Below are 22,676 nucleotides of genomic sequence, written 5' to 3' on the forward strand. Positions count from 1 at the left end.
TTAAGTATATAAGATTCTGTCTATACTAGTCTTCAATGTGCTTCTTTTGTCGAGTCATACCATCTAGATATTTAGGAATGAAAGTCAAAATTAATAACTGAAAGAGTTCCAGGGATATATTTCTGTTGGTGTTTGAATTCGACTACTTGGTTAAATTCATATTGAATCTACCTATTATATATAAAACGTGTGTGTGAATGGTCTTTTTATTCGAAATAACGAATAACGAATGCGTATGATATAGGAAATAGAGTTAAATACTCAACACGATATTAATATTTAAACGTAAAAGTATGCTAAATATTGAAAAGCTGAACTAGGTTTAATCATCAGTGTCTTCTTCACTGTAATCACTGTCCTCATCATCAGAAAAATCCTCATGTTCATTCTAAGAAGAGGCCTCCTCATCATCAATGAAATCTTTATCTTCATCATCAATGAAATCCTTATTTTCATCACCAACTTCCTCATTTAGATCATAACTTTCAGTAGAGTCACTTTCACCATCTTCACTTTCCCTGTTATCTTCTTGCTGCTCCTCATTGTCATTGTAGTCTTTTTTGCCATTTTTATACGCCCGTCGTATTTGAAATCCTTACTTTCATCACCTACTTCCTCATTTAGATCATAACTTTCAGTAGAGTCACTTTCACCATCTTCACTTTCCCTGTTATCTTCTTGCTGCTCCTCGTTGTCATTGTAGTCTTTTTTGCCATTTTTATACGCCCGTCGTCTTTCAAACAACGGGCGTATCATGCGCTAAAGCGCAGCCCTTTATTAAGAATTTTGGAACCTCAATGCTCTTCAACTTTGTACTTGTTTGGCTTTTTAACTATTTTGATCTGACTGTCACTGATGAGTCTTTTGTAGACAAAACGCGCGTCTGGCGTATTGAATTATAATCCTGGTACCTTTGATAACTATTTACTATTTTAAAGGCTCACAGTAAATTTTGTAAACTACTTTCATGTTTAAAAAGACACACCAAAAATATTGACATCGTTAATTCTGGCGATATAACATTTGAAACTAAAATGGTACCTCGAGTATAGTAACGTTTGAACGAAATGCAGTGTAAAACCTTCATATGTATATACTATGACAAAAGTAAATTTTCACTCGACAAAAACCTCATTAAGTATTGCATATTTCAAATTGGCCTGAGGCAAAGTTGACCTGAAATAAAATTGGCAACTCTTGTTATGTCCTTTTGGTCATAACACTAACAATTCTACGTACTTTTACACCCCTGATGTTCAAAATCGTAGGTTTTAGCGTTTCTGATACCGCGCTGAAGTACGTCCATTATTCATTTTTCATTATTCAAAATTCAATAATGAATAATGAAATAGTTCACTACTCACTTTTCAATGTTAAGTGATGAATAATGAATGATGAAATAGTAATTTTTCTGCTGTTTCAGAAATTTCATATGTTCAAATTTTTAATGCCTTTTCACCATCGTATGTGACGTAATTTTTAATGCCTTTTCACCGTCGTATGTGACGTCATTTTCATAATTTACTGCGTTGAGGCCTGGACTGAGTCGGGTGTGTCTATTCTGTGTTGGTCATTCATTATGTATTCGTGTTTGTTTTATGTAATGAGTTAATACTTCAGTTTCATTATGTATATCTGTTATATTCATTTGATAAAATTTACTGTTTGCAATAGCATTAATTGTTCTAAATAATTAGGATGTTCTTATCCCAAGCATACAAACTTAGCCGTATTTGACACAACCTTTTTCAACTTTTGATCTTCAGTGCTGTACAACTTTGTACTTTTTTCACTTTCGATCTTTTATATCGGGCGTCACTGGTGAGTCTTGTGTGGACGAGGCGCGTTTTTGGCGTATTAAATTTTAAACCTGATGCTTTTTGTTATTCATTAATCATGTGTTTCTTTGTCTATAACGTTTTCCTATTTATTTGTATTGTAGTCCTGTAATATTATGTTGTCATTTCTATGTTATATTTAACATTGCCATTAAAGTGCGAGGTTTGGCATGCCACAAAACCAGGTTCAACCCACCATTTTTTCCTTTAAAAATGTCCTGTACCAAGTCAGGAATATGGCCATTGTTATATTATAGTTCGTTTCTGTGTGTGTTACAGTTTAACGTTGCGTCGTTTTTTTCTCTTATTTTTGAGTGTAAATTGACATTGCGATAGACGTGTCACGGTACTTGTAGCGATGAATAGTGAAATAAAGATAAAAAAAAAAAATGTATGACACTATAGCTATATCCCGTATTTCTAAATTCGTCATTTTGATGTTATCTAACAAATATTCAAATTAATATTAGAAAAAAAACTCTTTAAATCTTTAATTTTATTTACTTATTTAGTTTCGGAGGATAAACTAGTGGGGTTTCCTAACTATTTTTAACAGAAATTCCTTGGTTGAATGTATGGACGACCTCAGTACCAAAACATATATATCAAAATCAAAACACTCTACGTTGTCTTCTTTTATTTTCACTGGACCTTTGCTATTCTTCATCCTCTGATTAAAGATATAACAAGTCAACTGTGCAGCAATGACCATAAGAGGGGTAACGGAGGACCTAAATGGCAAAATACGCATGAAAATTAAGAAATAGTCAATTTTGAATAATGAAATAGATATTTTGAATAATGGAATAAACTGCTGTGACCCTTCAGCCCCTAATAACAGATATATCTTATACCTAATTCGAAAGCTTATTAAGATTATTTTGCCATTTAGGTCCTCCGTAACCCCTCTAGTGGTCATTGCGGCACATAGTGTTTATTCTCAGTTTATTCCTCTATCAATAAGCTTTAATTTGCTGTATAATTTTTTCCTCAATTAGGAGTAGACGGGTTTCAGCAGTCTATTCCATTATTCAAAATAAACTATTTCTCAATGTTCACGCGTATTTCGATATAAGTCCTCTAATATGCGTTGCGGAACATATTGACTATATACATTTTGTTCCTCTCTTAATAAGCTTTCGAATGTGGTATAAGGTATATCTGTAATTAGGGGCTGAAGGGTCACAGCAGTCCATTTCATTATTCAAAATATCCATTTCATTATTCAAAATTGGCGATTTCTTAATTTTCACGCGTATTTGGCATTTAGGTCCTCCGTAACCCCTCTAATGGTTATTGTTGCACAATCGACTTGTTATATCTATAGTCAGATAATGAAGAATAGCAAAGTTCCAGTAAAAATAAGAAAGACAACGTAGAGTATTTTAATTATATATATATATGTTTTGATATAAATTACTTGGATGACAAATCTTGCAGTTTTTCTAAAGATGTATTTGTTGTATGAGAACTAATATTCGCGTTTTAAAATGTTAAAGTTTTAAATGACAGATGAACTATCTACAATACTAGGAATGAGGAACATACAGATTTTCCCCTAAAGTATCCCAACTCTCATAAGATTATAATCGTAAAAATTCCCAACTGTAAGAAATACTGATAGCACAGGTTAACAATCTACAATAATTCTGCATGCTAACTAAGAAAGAAAAAAATCCCAAACAATTTTAATGTTCGTGCATGTTCGCTTAGAGTATAAAATTAACAGCTATATCAAAATATAACTAAATCCTTCCCTTATAGTTTTCTATTTTCTTCTATCATAAGTAACATTTTGGTTAATTACCAACCACTTTATCTACTGTTCTGAATTAAAATACAAAGACTGTTTTTGCACTGGCATATATAATTATATAGGTCAATATCTTTACAAAATCCTTTTGTAGTCAATATCATATTGTGGAAAATGACTAGCAAAGATCAATTTTTATGTCACTAAAGACAAAAGGTACAAAAACAAATTCTGATCAAAGAATTTTCCTGAGGTGGTTCTGAAGAGCCTCTTGAGATTGATAAACAAATATAAGGCTGTCGTCAAGGTCACCATTCAATACGCTGTCCGTCTGAAATATAACTGCATAATCATTGTTAAAGATAATGCTAAGCATATATTCTGTAACTACATGAACACAATTATGGCTGGTACTAATAAAATAAAACAAGGAATTCAAAAGATACCAGATATATAATTCCAACCAATAAATAGAAAATAAACTGCCAATGTCATGGCTAAAAAGAAAAAAGACAAACAGACAAACGGACAAATAAAAGTACACAAGACATAAAACATGTAATATAGAAAACTAAAGACTTAGCAACACGAACCCCACCAAAAACTGGGGGTAGAATTTTGCTAAATTCATAAAAACTAATTTAAAGTAGTTAGATCAAGTCAGGAATGTCATGGTATTACATGTAGGTATTGATTAATCGTAAGTTTTCAGAAAAAAATGAATAACATTTAATGTCATCTTATGCAGATTTCGCAGTAAGTCTACTCATGATCGCCTCTTATCGTCTGTCTTCATCGTCTGTTAACTTTTGCAAAAGTCTTGTCTTTGAAATTATTGTGCGAAATTGAAACCACAACATATCATTTTGATAATAGTTATCAAAGGTACCAGAATTATATTTCAATACGCCAGACGCGCGTTTCGTCTACATAAAACTCATAAGTGACGCTCAGATCAAAATATGGATAATATATTAATAAACAAAATTTAAGGGCTTACATAAACTGTAAAAACAAACCAGCAAGAAACACGTCAGAAAAGTAATTTGATTTTGCGCGTTTGTTTGTTATATTATTCTTACTTTATTGTATCAATTTCACGCAAAACATACCAGTTGAATTATAAGTGAAATTCAAGTGAAATTCATGCAAAATTCACGTGAACAAGAACTGGCTGTGGTACAACAAATATGCGTAAAGTCTCACGGTACCAGATGTTACTGAAGGACCTAACTATGAGATGAGAACCATGAGAGTGTGTTAAGGATGACATAGCCGGCTATCAAGGGAACTTTTGGACACGAAAATATACCATATATTTTCAAGTTTGATGAATAATTCTAAACAGTAACTAATCACTAACAGAATCTTCCTAATCCACATAATTTAATATCTCAGTAAGTTACCTAAAGGGCATACGATACAGTTTTGATCCCGTATTGAAGTTTTGATAAAATTTCCCATACGGGCTATTTTTTACTCGATTAAATCGAATATGTAATAAAAATTTACCTTCGTGTGCTACTTTTTGAGAAAATTGAGGTTGAAATTTAAGAGATTTCCTCAAAATTCGGATTTGTGGACGTATTTTTCCTTTCTACAGAAATACATAACTTTTTTGGAAAAGATAAACACAAGCTGTTTTTTGTTAAATTATTTGTAATTTCCTTTTTATATAATTTGTTCTATAAATTTGTACATTTTATATTTACAAATAACTCATATTTATCAAATGTTCATGAATGTAGAAAAATAACGTAATTTTTTGCTGTATATTTATCAAATTTAAAAAAAAATTGCACCATTGACTTATTAACAGTTGGTATACATAATCTTCAAACATGATCAAACTAAATGTCACTTTAAAAAAGAGAGGGTCCATAAATTCGTTTTCAAGTTAAATCAGTTTGAAATTATAAAAATCAGTCGAAAACTGCATATTTTCCCGATAAGTCACATTTTGATGTTGCGAAAATAACAATTTACGTCAGCAATGTCATTACCTCCCCTATAAATGTATCGTATGCCCTTAAACAGTTACTTTATTTCAACATTGAAGATAATCAATACAATCAAAATAAACAAAATTCATCTGTGTGTTTGTACTTTGTGCGGTGCAGTTTCACTTCCTGTCATTCACAAAATGGCACAGATTCAATCAAACAAATGTAAAACATGTGAAAAGGATAATGCTTCCTATTTTTGTTATGAATGTCAGTATTACTTATGCGAACCATGCAAATTATTACATGACAAATTCCTTAAAAAGCACACTGTTACAGAATCATACAAAATAGATAAATCAGTGTTTGCTTCGATACTTAAATGTGGACGACACGACCTTAAATTCGCACATTATTGTAAGGATTGTAAATGCCTGACATGTTCAGAATGTACAACTTCGGGTCACAAGAGTCATGAGTTCACTAATGTGTCAGAAGTAGCTGCTAGTATTCGGACGGATCTTAATGAAGCCAACTGCAAGGCGAAAGCGAAACTAGAAATTCTGTCGAGACTGATAGAAGAGATTCAAAATGTGAAGATGAAAAAAGTAAAAGCAGAAAATGATCAATTTGTAAAAGAAGCACGTAAAATTGAAAGAGAATTAATACGAATTATTGAGTCCGTCACAGAGCAAAATGTCAATCGTGCGTCAGATTTCCTTATCTTGGAACAACTAAACTTGAACTATGAAATTGCAAATTTAAAGAAATTAAAAAGGGACTGTAGATCGGTTACTGAGACAATAGAGCAGGTGATAAAATAAAACATGACATGACATTTTATGTTCAGCATGAGTCGTTAATAAAAGACAAAGTAGAAACTGATAGTATCCCAACGATAAAAGATACAAATAAGATTGAAGATTTCAAAGCAGAAGAGTTTATTGGCCACGTTGTTGAAAGCATTCAGTCCAAGTACAGTATCAGGTAAGTTCTTTTAGAATAATAAACGTGACTTAGAAGGACGCTAAAATAGAGTGATATAGTTCGCTAAAATAGAGTGATGTAGTTTCACGCTTTTTATTGATATTTCAGATATGATGTATATATATAATGAATCATTATTTCTTGGAGTCTTTATTTTTAATTGCGTTTGACCAAAAAAAAAATGGTATTAAATTTGCAAACAGGAACACTATTCTTACTTGAATAACAATAACGAACGTTTAGAAAAAATAATATGGGTTAAATTTGATTCTCTTATTTCATTTATTTAGTTGCTTTATTTCTAATTACAAAATAAAACATATTCAAGGTGAAAGGAATTTAAAAACATATGATACTTCAATTCACTAAAAACAAATTGAATAATATTTGTATTCTTGAATGGTTAAGTTTTATACAAATACACACGAACAAGGAGTTTCGTTTCAAAGGAAATTGGTCATTTGATCCAAAAATTCTAACATGTATTACTTTTAAATTAGTGCCTCATGTACTCTGTTTTGACGGTAGCTTTTCCGTATGTAATGACCTTAACCATGAGACCTCTTGTTATTGCTTCGGGACCCGCGCGATGAAAACTACCGAGATCACAGAAAAGATAAATAAACGTGGAATTTAGAATATCTGTTGTTTTAACTGATTCTAAAAGAAAAACAATCGTTAACAAATCAATTAACTGCTGTTATTAGAAAGTTTTTTAACAAATAGAATAGAATGGAAACTATAAAAGAAACAACGCTGTATGCTGCATGTCTATCATCTCAATTATTGTTCAAAGATGCTCCTTCCATGATTCTATTTTCACTGTGTATTAAGTTCAAGTTCGGTAAACTTCGTCAATAAAACAGGAATGTAAATAAGCAAGGAAAGTTTTTACTGAATGAAATATGAAATATTATTTTAGCAAATAGCAACAACCGTGCACAGAAGCCTCCGTTTAATTCATCTCATTGTGTTTCGTGTTAACATTAACGATAACATATTTGCTGCATCAGGTGAGGCGCTTTTCGACAGAGCGAAGAGCATTTTCCAACCTTAAAATACAGAAAAAAGCCAAACACGGGCGATAATTTAATTGACATTTTTGTTTTGAAGAATTTCGTTTCATATGATTTAATAATTTATTAATTCATTTGACTTGAAATGTACTACGATTTGGATAATTGTCCTACGACCTTTAGAAAACACCTGAATTATCGTAAAACATATCGTTCAAAAGATTTTTGGTCATAAAATCTAAGATCGCATGAGTTCACACTTTTTGTTGGATTTGTATGGCTTATTTTTTTATTATGTTTTATCGGTAATGCTTCTTGAACTGTTGTCTGTTAATCCTTCTATAAATGTTAGTTCTTAAAGGGGCTCTCGGGTATAAATTTTTTTTTTTAAATATAGGATTTCGCTATATTTTTCTATAAATGAACTTTAATTTCCTTAATAGAAAAATAAAATAAGAAATGGAATCACCGTTTATTTAAGCTCCCAATCTGCCTTCGAAAAAAGCATTCATTTTTGTACAAGTACTTTTTTCTGTTGAACTAATAGAAAGAAATTGAGGTAATATCGAAATAAAAAGAAATCTAAATTACAGAAATCGCTTAAATTTTACAAAAGTTTAGTTGAGTACAGCTTATTTGAATATAATGATAAAAAATATAGGTCACCGATGAATTAAAAAATATATTTCAATTTTAATGCAAAAAAGTGGCATCTTGCTCCAAAGGGAGATCATCTGGAGATTTTTCAATGACATACATATATTTTAAAAGTCATCTGAGGCCAAAACTAATTGATTTTTTTGGTTGATTTTTGTACCATATGAAAGAGTAACAACTATTAAAGTTAAAAAAAAAATTCTACTGAACCAAAGTGTGTTTAAATTTTTGCTGAAATTTTTGTACCCTCGACCCTCCTTAAATCAAGTAAAGTGTATTTAGATAAAGGGGGAACGATACTTACATTTTAATAAATAATCGAGAAACAAAAACAGATATATCCACAAACAATATATAGAAGTGGGCTGGAAGCTGATATTAATTAATTGCAAATACTAGTACATGTTTTCATCAGGATATAGTTTTGCTAATAAAATTTGATAACAATCATTCATTATATAGTCACTTTTTCAGTTCTTCTCATATCTTGAATCATTTTCATAACTGCATAAAATCATTAGTCAATGAAGAATACAGTATATATCTACCTTTTGAATGGTTACAGAGTGTAATATATCGTATCGCCATTCGTGTCTCATACAATCTTTTCTTTCTTTTTTCTTCACATTATACTGCAAGAAAACTTGGAGGTAAATACAATAGCAACGAAATATAGGCCGTTACTTACATTACCACTGGTAATAAAGATCTTTAAGTCTGAATATATAATGATGTGCAATTAAATAACGATGCTACATTTTGTTCAGTTTGCGATTTGCATGAAAAAAATTATAAAAATTTCAAAAACATCTTGATATGTAAAGAAACATATATTTCATTTCGTTTAAAATTGGGGTTTTCTCGTTAGTTATTTGCAGGATTTAATATAGATACGAGCTAGTATAACTAGTTCTGCAACATAATTAGAAACTGTGAAAGGCAAGAATGCCCAATATCGATTTGACACGCATCTTAATGTAAAGAGCATTGTGATAAAACCTTTAAAAGAATCGGTGAACAACCAAAAACATCATCCATATAGCGGAAAGTAGAGTTGAAGGATATTGCTAACTTGAGTTCTTATCTTTCTTACTAAGAAGTTCCTGTATGAAGTCAGCCTCATAATAATAAAGAAACAAGTCGGCAAGAAGAGGGACACAATTTATTCCAATTGGAATGCCGACAGTCCGTTGAAAAACACTTCCCCCAAACGTAAAAAATATGCTGTCAATCAAGAAATCAAGCATCTTTATAATGTCCGTTTCAGAGAATATTTGTTTGAATCAGAGTGATCCTTTACAAAGTAGGATGTATCCAACTCTAAGACAAGATACTTGTATCTACGTTGGCCATTCTTTTTTATGAAACAAAGCAATACCAACTTTTCAATTTGTCTTTTAGTTTGGAATGTGGAATACTTGTGTGAAGTGTTTATAAGATTTCGTGTTTAAGTCGCCCTTATCTTCATTTTAATCAAGACAATGAATGTGTTCTTGTTTGTTTTGAGGAATTTCTGGGCTAACCTCTGGTTTTTGTTTAATAATTATAATTGTTTTGGTGGTAAAATCCTGCTGCTTGGTACATGTACAATTTCTAACAATACCCAAAGAAAATACGGGCTTTCCTATTTACATGGCAACTGAATTCTACTACATCAGTGGAATGTTCAACGACCTTAATTACCCATAAGGTTCTCGTACGGTCGGTTCTTTATGTAAAAAAGTAAACCATCAATAATCGAACTGTCAACACAATACAAAACCTACGAGAAAGACAAACGTTATCGAACTAAATGTTCAAACTGATTAGTCGAAAACAAACTAATAAAATAGGTCCACTTTGACGTACAAAGAATATAAATATTACTATAAAAATCTCGATATAAATATATTTACACATATATGTACATGTACTAGTAATATATAACTTATGTTAAAATGATAATATAAAGCATGCAATGATGTTTTACAAAAAAATCATTAATATTGACTTCAATCGTAGTTTTGAAAACCGTTTTATCAAAAATATTGAACTTCAATGTACATCTAGACAGGGTGAAATCCATAAAATGTGGCAATATTAAACGCTGGACTTACATTAGCTAGACCTACCTATTTTGTAGATATTATCATTCGATTGTTCTTTACGTAGATATTAATAACACATGCTTTAAGACTTCAACATGACTCTTGGAAATCTTGGTTTATATGTTATACATAGATTGAATATATATTAGTTTGTGGATTTCCTTTTAGCATCTACGTTATATTTTAAAATACACAAAGTTGAACATTGGAGTACATAGGTTTATGGTTCACCGTAGGACTACCTTACAAATAAATACTCCAAAAAATTACAAAGTTCAACTTTGTCTCCAAAAAGCAATTAAAGATAGAAATTAAAACACCTGACCACATGCACATCTTTAATATATGTACAAACAGCCAGCAATGTGAAAACTTTCTAGCATTCAAACTGTAGGAGGAGTTATGCAGAATAACTATACACATGGAAAAAAGTATTGCAACACCTTGATTTTTTAAAACTTGAAAAATCACCCTCTTTTTTGGATGAAATATAATAAAATATTTGTATAATATTATTGAAACATATAGTTTATGATAACATTGGCATTCAAATGAACAAAAAATAATTGAAAAAAAAAATGATTTATATAACCACAATTTTAATAACAAAATGAAGTGTTTTTATTACAAAAAAATGCATTTACAACTTTTACTGTAGTCGAACTCTACAATGTCAGACATTTCAAAATTAATCTTCAGATGACTGTTGACATCATGGTTGATCGTTATACGGCAAAGAATTAGTACTTTGTGCGCAGCCTCCATTCAAACGGATAACCTCATCTAAACGTCTTCTGATTCCTGCCATAAATCGACTAATTTGTTGATAAGGTAGCGGCAACCATTTCTGATGAAGGGCATTGTTTATTTCATAATGTGTTTGAACTAGGGTGTCCTTTCGCGCACATTCCACCCAATAGTGTCCCATATATGCTCGATATGGTTCAAATCCGGGCTACAATCGGGCAAAGGAAGATGAACCGAATTCTATTGGAACAATGGATCTTCCTCCACGATGCTAATTTCCAACTTTGGTGAGCTCTGCACTACATTGGATACGGAAAACTGTGTGTCTGTTCGTAAGCAAATGTCTCCGAAATGTTCTTATCGCACGATAACCAGTAGCGATGAGTCGATCTCGACCAGTTCTTGTTAAAAGGCTCCTGTATGCCCACCACTCTCTTTTTAGGATTGTCTTGTATGCAATGGGTTTCTTTCTGACCAACCTTCATTATGCTTGATTTTCTCTAGCAAATGGTATAGGGGGTCTTCATTATCTTGGAAGGTCTTTAACATCGTTTATTGCCTGGTTTTTATTCTCAAAACGACTTATAGTGGAATGGTGATGACCAACAATACGTGCAGTTGTTACCGCGACATACCTGCTTCTCTCATGCTGATAATCTGCCATCTTACTGCAGTTAAGAGTTGTCATGGACCCATTACAAGGTGTCAATCACATAACTTTAAAAACTTGGTTATTTAAAGTGTTGAACATCTGTTTTGCTGTTTACGGGTACAGTAGCTGCATGTGCAGATAAAAACTTATCGAGTAGATATTTGTTGATTAAACTCAGGTGATACTTAAATAATGTTTAACTAGTTCTATTTTACCAAATTATATCACAAAAAAAAGAGTGTTTTTTTAATTTCAATTTCAATTTGGTGTTGCAATACTTTTTTCCATGTGTATATATACTCATAATTGTACGGAAGGATGGAAGGACAGACAGACGAACGGACATTGGTTAAACAATATGCCCCCAACTTTTGATGAACCAGCTCTTTCTCAATAATAAAAACGTGGTGTCTACTTTTACGACAAATAATATCAAAATGAAAGAAAACTCTATCAGCTGAAAATAAAAATATGGAAAATCATTGAGAATATCTTTAATTCAGTTTTTATCTACAGAGATGACCAAGCATTCATCCTTTTCAACTAAACCAAACACTTCTCAACTTATAAATCCGTGACAGAATTATCTTTACTATGTAATCTCAGCCCCTATCTTGATATATGAGCTATGAAACATGAAGACATGAATTTTAAAGTTATTTGAAAATATGAAAATATTTGAATTCTGTCAATTCGAAGAACTATATTTGTCAAAGGGGGATAATTGTATTAGTTCTTAAATCACGACGGTTATAATTTTCGTTTTTAGAAACAATTAACTTTTTTTATATATATATCTATTATAAATTAAATGGAACTTTAACGCATTCTATTTTAGACTCAGTGGTGGTACCGTCAAACAACTGACAGAGGGTAATTCTGATTTTACCGACCTCAGTGGTGACAAAAATAGGCCAACAAAAATTGCAGAAATGTTCCATAATATTTATGACGAAGAATGGATCACCGTCTTAGAAGCTTTGACTAATGTAAAAAAAAAGGTAGTGAACTAAGAACAGCAGAACAAGCCATAAAATTGTTAAAGGAAATTATAAAGGTATGAGCTCCAGCAGGTAACAATCGATGTACCAGATAAAACACATTAATGCTTTTAATATAATATGTATTTCAATTTTGAGACCAATTTCGGTACATATGATGATAGCCAAACAACTTGAAATTAAAAAATCAAACAATTACAAGTAAATGGAAAAGCAGTTGATTACTAATCGATCAACTATTTTTGTTTGGTTGAATTGCATAGAATATACACTTGCATATAGTTTTTTTTTGTAAATTAAGAAAAAGTAAAAATATTTCTATTTATAAATTTTTATGAAAAAGGAAAAATATCAAATTTAAGTAGTTGGCAAGACATTTGAAAATGTCTTATGAGTATCAAAATATGTTTGTGTTAGGAATTGAATAATATTTAGTACAAAGTGCAAGCTATGTATTGATATCAAAATTAGTACCTCACTTTTTTTTTACAAATACCATTACCATTGACAATTGTCATGATTTACAGACAATACACTTAAAGATGTGAGTATTAAATGGAATCCCCATCATTTTACTTCCAATCTTAATTGATCACAGTAAATATTTTCTTGTTTAACATAATTGAACCAGCGACCAGTTAGTTGAAATGTTTAAAAGAATATTTGAATATTTTAAGTATATCTTTTTTTAAATAATTAAGTCAGACTTCAATAAAGAAAATACGAAAAAATACTGCAAGTGACTTTTAATGTTCTCCTTTCTATCCATATCAAAATTATCAAATAACCATTTTTTATTTAAAACAGAAGTGAAAAATCAGTGCACCTCCTTAAAGTGAAATATCAAACAAATTGTGTATTTCTCCAATTTGCGGTCAAAATCACTTATCCAAAGTTCTATTGGATGTCTTAAAATGGTTAAAAGGTATTGGTATGATGAAAAATATTGACAACGTAAAAAAAAATAATGTCAGACTAGCTAAAAATTGGCTGGATCACTGCTTTTTTTACTATAATAGGTCAACTTGGAGATTTTGAGTTTATTTCTGTGGCCACATATTTGGGGGCTAATTTTCCTTTCACGTCCATTAATGGTGCTAAGAATAGCCTTTTAGTTTTAAAAATCATTTAATTAAATCGTTGGGACCAAGTAAATGACAACTAGACCTGATGAAAAGTCAATTATATATTGATACATAGTAATTGACAGTTGCAGACATACATCCAGTCGATACTGATATTTTCTCACTGCTACAGAATGTTTTTTCAAGACTCTTTACACTCAGTACTTATATATTCGTACTGATTGATATTTGTCCTAAGATACATTATTTTAATATTAATTTAAGTGATCTATACTAGACTTTTAACTAGCTTCCAGTAATTGTGCGTGCTCCTAGATCGGTACTTTATAACATTTGCTTTTTGCTTAATGCTATTTGTCGATTTGATAAGACAAGTCCTTTACAACTGATTATTTAAGTTTTTTCTAATGTTATACTGTTACACCACAGTCTCATAATAAATGAAACAACTCTTTATAAATGACATGCTTCCGAAGCGCTTTTTGTGATTAACCTTCACAAGGAAAGCTTAAAGAGCAAAATTTGAATGCCAAAATTAAACATTTTTATGAGCTCTTCACATTCCTCTAACCTTGGAAAAGATGCAAGAGCAATTCGTTAGAACAATTGGAAACAGTATTGAAGAGAATTTCACATAGTAGATCGACTTAAAGCACCAAAGTAACTAACAAAAAAAGGCAAACATTACCAAGAGAATTTGCAGTTACTGAAAGTCCTTTACAACTGACAAACAAATGATATTATACCCCACAAAATGCTTATGTTATAATGCTTTTGATCCGTCCATCAGTCAGTCCTGTTTTTTTGTCATCGCAACTCCATTGAAACCACACACTGAAATTTGTAGAAAGAAAGGATTTATATTTATGTAGATGTGCATATCGACGGGAATTTGTGAAAACCTTTATTTTTCTGGGAGTTCTGTCCTTTTAATTCAGAACTTTAGCCTAAACATACTACTGCAACAGTTTGTCTTCGCAACTCCTCTGAAACAATATAACAGAATTTCAATAAACTTTGTATATAATAAGAACATACTATATAGAGGAGCATATTTTCAACATATTATTATCATTTCAATGAGTTGTCTTCCGTAGGAGTTATTCCGTTAAATTATGAATCTGGTGACATTTTGTTTGTCCTGTTACAACGTTGGGGCGTGGGTATATATGAGCGTGCTCACAAATGTTATTTAGTTCTATCAGACTGAAATATCAATAAAAATACATTAAACTATTTTTCAGAGCGGATATTCATTTTGTGACAATTATGCAAGAAAACAAGAGGATAATTTCATAACATTATGGAACCAATGTATTGAAAAGCCATTGTCATCGGTATGTCTTATGAATAATTAAAGTCTGAATGTTTTGAAGAAGTCAACACAAACCTTTTGTTATTTCCATTTAAAAAACAGAAAATACTTTTTTTATCATGAATTATCTTCAAATGACACAAAAGCTCATGTGACAGTTATCCATTCGTTTTAGCCTTTGATTTAGCCATTTGATAAGGAACTTTTCAATTTGAATATTCCTTGAAATTCGATATTTTGTAATTTTACCTTTTACATGATCACATTAATTAATAAAGTTTTATTATTAAATCATCTCTTTGGCATTTCTATTTTTGGGTAAAGATTGCATGAAAGGCAATCAAAACCCTATATCTAAATCCTCCAAGGCTTATAGCACTAACTTTTTGATAAGAAAATATCATCTCCCATTGTCCAGAATTGTAGGTAAATGAACTACAACCAGTGATTTATTTACAATGCAATATTTGATTTACTTTCCACTGATAAACTAACGTAATATGTACCCTTCTGATTAATATCAATGTGACTTATAATTCTGATTAATCCAACACAATACTGAATTAAAATTTGCAAGAATAACACTACTATATAAGATTCGTCATGTGCGATACACTTTTGTGGATTCATGTTTGTCAGAAAACCCCAAACCAAAACGTTTTAAAGGTAGGGATTTATAAGAATTAAACATGTGATTTGGTCTTAAAAGGACATATAAAATAGTCTAAAGCATCAAAGTTATTTAATTTGCTTGAAGGAGTTTGAACCTTAGTTTTTTATAATTCCATAATTTATCAACGGAGAATTAGATAAAAGAAATTTGTTCAAAATATGTTTGTACAGAAGCACTGACAACTGAGTTCATGATACCCTTTAGGGAAAAGCAGTCCTTCATCATTTGTATCGATCTAGACTAGTGCTGGCTAATGTTAAATGAAAAGGCCACTGTATTTATTCCGTGCGTCACCAGGAAAGCTCAAACTAAAACATTTGTGAGCCAGGAATGTACAAGTCCTAAATACATGAAACGCTATATAACGAAACATGGCATAAAGATAGCAAAATTTAAATGAAGTCAACTTTGCTCGAGGTAGTTGGATTTCAGTTATTCAATAAATTCTGAATTTATTATCAGAAAATTGAAATCATATCAGTTAAGAAGCACTAACTAATCATGATCAGTTGATAATACCCTCAGATAGTAACGTTCCACAAGCAGTGTCATCGACTCAAGACGTTTGAAACCTTAACGGGAAAATGTAAGACACATTTCAAAATATGAATACTGAGATCTGACAACTGACTATGGCTTTATCGACAATTGAAGCATTGATTTTTTTCAGATTTATAATACATAAATTCAACTTCATGAAATTAGTCCCTAAAATATAATATCTATTAATACAATTAACATCTTTATGTAATTTAATGTACTTTTCTTATTCTTTTCTTTGTTTTCCTGGCCTACAGTAGGCAAATGTCACAATAAACTTAATTTGTTAAGTATAACTCGTCTTGACAACCATTGTTGTTACTGATTTTTCATCTTACCTATAGGCAATGAGTTTAGAATCTGCACCAGGACAAAACACCAAGAAGGTTCCTAAAATTGTTCTCAGTGAATTTAAAAATTCTAGAAAGGTTGAGTGCACTGAGACCATAAAGAATGCTATAAAGGTACGTGTATTTAATATGTGTTTCAAATTATAAATTTTCTAAAAGTTATATACTTGAGCAGCTTAACAGGTTAATAGCTGCACGATTCAAGATGTCACAATGATGAAAGAAAGAAGCTGGGAATAGTTCATAATTTTTATCTGTCAATAGTAGTTATGTTTTTACAATGAAGTTTTATATCATCTACAAAAGCATACAGAAATTACATTTTTACGCTAGTATTTTTATCGTAGAAAAAAACCCTGACGAATAAAACATGGTATCTTTAGATACTTGAGTAACACGATTTTATGACGTGTAGTTTTCTCCCATCGGCGTCGAAAGTTACAGAAGACTGGACGAAGGTCTTGCTTTTCCAGTGACGACACGGGAGCGGCGTCGTCAACAATTGTTCAGTTTTCTGATTAAGCGACTTTGATAGGAACTTCTTTTTATAGATCAGGGATATTATCTATAGAGTTGTATTAGTATCAGTACATATTAGTTTGATGACAATTTCGAGAATCTAGTGTGTAGTTCACGGTTCAGTGACTTTAAATTAATTACAAATTTCTATTATTAAGTCTTCTGCTAAAGTGATATGAACGACTTATAAAAACAATGACATTTTCTGTAATATTGCATTTCGATGCGCTATCCTATAGCCCATGGTTCAGCATCTTTGAATTAATTAGCAATGTTGCAGTCCATAAGATTGTCTTTTTTCTAGGTTTCTGCCGACAGGAGAGACATATCTCTGTGAAAACAGTTTATTATTCACATATATTCTCTTTTCGTTTTTGTAGCATATCTCGTTATTCCATATTTATACATATTAATATCTGTAACATTTACAGGAATTCAACACAGAGGTGCTGTCAAAGCTAAATCACAAAGACAAAGACAACCCAGCGGTTATAGCATATGCTTCCAGATGCATTGAAGCATTGTGGCTTATGGTTATTCAGGATCCACCAATGACGATTGATTGGCCAAAGGAAAATTCAAAATTTGACAGTGGTGTATATAAAGAATATTGTAGAAAAGGACAATATGTGAAGTTACCAGTATGGCCAGCTGTATATCTTTATAAAAATGGCCCACTGGTGAATAAGGGTTACGCAATGCCTGAGTAGTTTACTGCAAACACTTTATTATTTATGATTGTAAATAGTATTTATTAGAGAGGTGTTTATGAAACTACAGTTACTCTTTTACCTAAGATATAATTGTTATTCCTATTATAAACTATTGTCATTGATGGATGCATTTTCTGCATGCGCAAATTTAAGTGCTGACTTAATATATTTCAGTAAAAATGCATACCTTAGAACAACAATTAAAATCTGCATTTAAAAAACATAGTTGTAGTTTTTGTAAAAGAGAATGAAGCCAATTATGAGGGGTATATAATTGTGTGTTGTAATTACAAGTTGCTTTATATATTAACTCGTAATTGATAAATACGACTAAGTATATAAAAGGAATCTTACATTTGATAGACTTATGTTAGGCAATTAACAATGTGCCCTCATTTTCATTTTGTCGCCACATATGATCCGAAAAAATTGTATTTTAAATACATGCATGTGCAAAAACAAAAAAAGAGCCTAGACAACAAAAGTGAAATACACAGGGTTGAATGCCACAAATGAATTATCTGAAAAATAACCGACACTCGTAAAAAGACTGTACAGTTTTATCTTTAGATATTTTATATGATGTAAAGATCAAATGGCCTTTCAAGATTAAAAGATTGTTTCTAGTGATAATGCTTTTTATTGTGCATCATTGTTACTCTGTTGAAGTTGATTTTGATTTCAGATAACACTATGTGTTAATATAATGAGAGTATTCTCAGTCATATTGTATCAACTGAGATACGTAAATAGCATTTAATGCACACACCTTTGTCTACAGCATAAGTGTTTCACGTTCAGATTTAATTGCACGATCCGTCCTTGTTTTCAAACAATCTGAATCATGGTGTTTCAAACCATTGTTGGAATTTTTAGTCCTCAATGCCCTCAAACTTCTTACTAAATTTGGTCTTTTAAAATATGTTTGCTTCGAGTGTCACTGATGAGTCTTCTACATCTTCTACTTCTACCATGTACCATTACGCGGCGACCATCAATAAACTAATTATTTTACAACTAAAGGATGCACATGTAAATATTTTATATACATTCTGTATATAGTGAAATTAAGAACTCCTGGACGATGGTCTAGATTGTCTCATGTAATTGGTAGTGTCTTTAACTTTTTTGGGTAGCTGATTCTATTGTCACTTTTGTTATACATGATGATTATTTGCATCCGTTACGGTATAGTCTGTCTAATGGAAGGAGAATGTTTTCTCTAGCATCATTAACCACCCTGTTGAACAGTTAGTACATCATTGTCAGTCTTGATATTTTCCTTCGACCTTCAAGGTGATTAAGCATGCCACTAACAAAGTAGGCGTTGTGATATCTGTTAGTGACTTGAAGGTGTATTTTTAATTCTTTTTTTTTTTTTATCTCTCTTGTCAGATGTACATCGGAAAATAACATTGATTTTTCAAGATAACAGTATTATTTTAATTTCATACAAAACAGTTTCTATGTGTGTTGTCGTTTGTTTTTGTTGCACTTCAGTGTTTCCGTTGTTTTCCTCTTATAGTTGATGTTTTTCCCTCGCTGTTAGTTTGTAACCCGGATTTGGTTTCTCTCTACCGGTTTAGGACTTTTTGAACAACGGTATGCTACGGTTGCCATAATTTACATTACCTGCTGATACTTTGTCATTAGATGATGTATTGTCCTCAATCATTTGTGTTAGGGGCTCAAATATTTGTCTGTCTCCATCTGCAGCCGTGGAGTAAACACATCCTTCAACACCATGATCAAGCAAATATTCTTGATTGAGGAAAATTTTTAAAATATTCTGTAATTAGCTAGATGTCCATCATTTCAGGGGAGATAAGCTAATTCGGGTTATGTGACTAAACAACGCTACTGCCCAAAATTGTAGCCTGCAATTGATTTTGTTCAAATAAATGAATAAGTTGTTTTCAATTTAATGGGTCAATAACACCTTAATCTCAGATGTGATGTTTATAAACATTTCCAGTCTACGTCTACTTAAACCATCAATACCAACCATTAATCAGCATATTCTAAATGACAAAGTATCAGCACAATCGAGTATCAAAAACACAAAGTTTCAGAATACAATGATAAAGTTTCAGCATATAATGATAGAATATCAGCATATAATGACAAAGTATCAGCATAAAACAACAAAGTATCAGCATATAATTACAAAGTATCAACATGACAAAGTAATATGAGGCAGGCAATACCTGTGAATGGGGACGAAGTTTGTTTAAATTATATTTTTTTTGTATTTTAAATATTTGGTAAAAAAAAGATACGGAAATACCGTAACGTTTCCGATTTTGGTTCTGTTGTTAGGGATTTTACTTGTGACGTTATTTAAGTTATGACGTCATGTTCAATGTAAACATAGAAACGCAATGCATCAGGTAACGTTTATTCACACCAAAGACAAAGAATGATTAAAAATGAAATATTGGTATTGTGTTCCTTGAGTTCCTATATTTTTCTAGACTAATCAAAGTCTCACGACAACAATTTTTTTTTTTTTTTTTATTGAATTTTCTACTGTAATAGGGGACTTCGTCCCCATATCAACATATTATGACAACTTATCAGCATATTATTACAAAGTATCAGCATATAATGACAACGTATCAGAATATAATGACATAGTACATGTATCAGCATGTAATGACAAATTATCAGTATATAATGACAAAGTATCAGCATATAATCACACATCTTCGCTACGATCCATTCTCTCCACCCTTGGCAGATTAAGCCAACATTTGTGAAAACAATGTAGCGCCATCTATCGGAAGATTAAAGTCACGCCCATTCCGAATACATTATTCTTCAATTTGGAGGTGAAATCACGGTAGCCGTCTAGATTCTACACACTTGGTAAAGCCGGAAACGAAAATATGCGTCAACATTCATGCATTTGCGCATGAAACATACACAGGAACTTCTTTAGTTGATTCAAAACATTCAAGTTGTCACTAAATATAGTCGTATGTTTAGGGATGTAAAGACTTGTTGCACAATAAACACGTGACAACTGTTTTCAAACACTTTCTACATTTGCACGTAATCATGTTATAGGCGCTTTTTGATTGGATGCAGCGAGTTTCGACTGCAACCAATAAAAATCCTTATCTTGTGTCTCCGTAATTTCATCATCGCCAAGGGTGGATAGAACGGGAGTGCATCGTAACCCTTGGCTAGCGAAGATGATAATCACAGAGTATCAGCATATAAATCAAAGGATTAGCATGACAAAGCATCAGTACATAATGACATAGTATCTGCATAAAATAACAAAGGATCAGCATGTCAAATCATCATATCAGCAAATAATAAAAGGTCTCCTCATAGCACAAAATTTAACTCACAAAACAGCTACGGCGTTCAATAACAGTCGATAAAATATTACTGTGTATGTATTCTACGTTCTACGTTTAAACCCATCATATATTTTTAAACGGTCATTAAAAAAGTGAAGCGAGGGTGGGTACATGTATGCCGTGTGTAGGGTTGTTTTTTTACTCCCTGTTAGATAAAGCTAAAACTTTCTAATAAATATGTTGCTTGCATGAATTATTTCGTTAATGACCGCTAGAAAAAAAATGTGCTTAATGTTTTTAATGCTCTAGCCCAACATTTGCCATCTTTGTTTTACATGTATTTCTCGTGAGCTACTCGAATCCAAAGTTGACATTTCGTAACTAAGGAGCCGCCATGTTGGCTTGCTGAAATCAGTAAATATGCGAATAAAACAAATACTAATAACAAAATCCATTTTAATGTAATTTTTTTACGAATTTCGATGGTTTGCGTAACAGAAAAACCTGCAGCTTTAGCGTTTTTGTTTGTTTAACGACATGTTTTGAAATGACTTAAATGCGCCAAAAGCATTAATGGACTTTTTCGGAATTTAAGTTTATTTTGATTTTGTCGATCTCTCCGGAATCTTGTGCAAAAAATCTTTTTGATATGCATTCAAATAAGAACAAAAAATCTGTATTGTCTTTTTCAATTGCAATTTTAAAATAATAAAATCGGAATAGCGTTTACAAATAGGTTCCAATACAAAAGTCATGTGAATTTACGTGGGAGGTATATTGTAACACCCATTTCTATGTATATTTGTTAGTCTGTGCTTAGTATAGATATATCGGGAATGTTATCACAGTGTTGTTTACAAAGCGAAAGAACCACGTCATCTTAGATTATCCGTTTTTAATACAGCCGTTCTGGATCAATGTGATCACTCCGGTTTTTTTTTATTCAGACAATGCATTCTATGTGTTACCCCAGATTATATATATATATTTATTATATATAATTCTAAATTAAATACATGTCATGAAACTAATTCCCAATGCAACTTTCTTTGATGTTTGTCTCTTTATACATGTGTTACGGAAGCTTATATAAAGAAGAAATATTGAAAATGAGTTAAACAAATATCTGACTAACTATTTCTGTAGCTGGATCCAAATGATTTGAAAACATGGATAATAAGATTGATGATGTTAGATTGTCTCTGTCTCATTTTTGTATCTGATAGAAATGATGTCCGAAAACAAATTTACATTTTTACAATCCCAAATTCTTATGGTTGTTTTGAAATTTTCTACATAATTTGGTAACATAATATGGAAACAGAAAAACTGACAATCTAGCAAACAAAAATAGCTGTATCACAGCGTACACTATGCTTTGATTCTTATTTAAGTTTGAAAACATGTTTTGCATGTATATTTTGAACAAAATAGTTAAATTAAAAAAATAACAAAATATGAATATTGAGTTTCAAAAAGCTTTTAATCA

At 31.4% G+C, this 22,676-nt stretch overlaps 2 protein-coding genes across 2 annotated transcripts; both read left to right on the forward strand.

Moving 5' to 3' along the window:
- Positions 1-5,717: 5,717 nt before the first annotated feature.
- Positions 5,718-18,509, forward strand: LOC139485173 (uncharacterized). Its single transcript, XM_071269409.1, has 5 exons — positions 5,718-6,521; positions 12,519-12,737; positions 15,011-15,103; positions 16,639-16,758; positions 17,595-18,509. Exons 4-5 carry the CDS (start codon positions 16,642-16,644, stop codon positions 17,871-17,873), a joined length of 396 nt encoding a protein of 131 aa, XP_071125510.1. The 5' UTR covers positions 5,718-6,521; positions 12,519-12,737; positions 15,011-15,103; positions 16,639-16,641; the 3' UTR covers positions 17,874-18,509.
- On the forward strand, positions 5,735-6,358 carry LOC139484015 (transcription intermediary factor 1-beta-like). The gene has a single exon (XM_071267738.1). The coding sequence runs from the start codon at positions 5,735-5,737 to the stop codon at positions 6,356-6,358; it is 624 nt and encodes a 207-aa protein (XP_071123839.1).
- Positions 18,510-22,676: the final 4,167 nt, after the last annotated feature.

Source organism: Mytilus edulis, chromosome 8 (assembly GCF_963676685.1).
Source record: "Mytilus edulis chromosome 8, xbMytEdul2.2, whole genome shotgun sequence".
In the NCBI taxonomy this organism is placed as follows: domain Eukaryota; kingdom Metazoa; phylum Mollusca; class Bivalvia; order Mytilida; family Mytilidae; genus Mytilus; species Mytilus edulis.

Coding starts and splice junctions, on each gene's coding strand:
- LOC139485173 (XM_071269409.1), top strand. CDS start 16,642: ATGAGTTTAGAATCTGCACCAGGACAAAACACCAAGAAGGTTCCTAAA. Junction 16,759..17,594: donor CCATAAAGAATGCTATAAAG/GTACGTGTATTT, acceptor TAACATTTACAG/GAATTCAACACAGAGGTGCT.
- LOC139484015 (XM_071267738.1), top strand. CDS start 5,735: ATGGCACAGATTCAATCAAACAAATGTAAAACATGTGAAAAGGATAAT.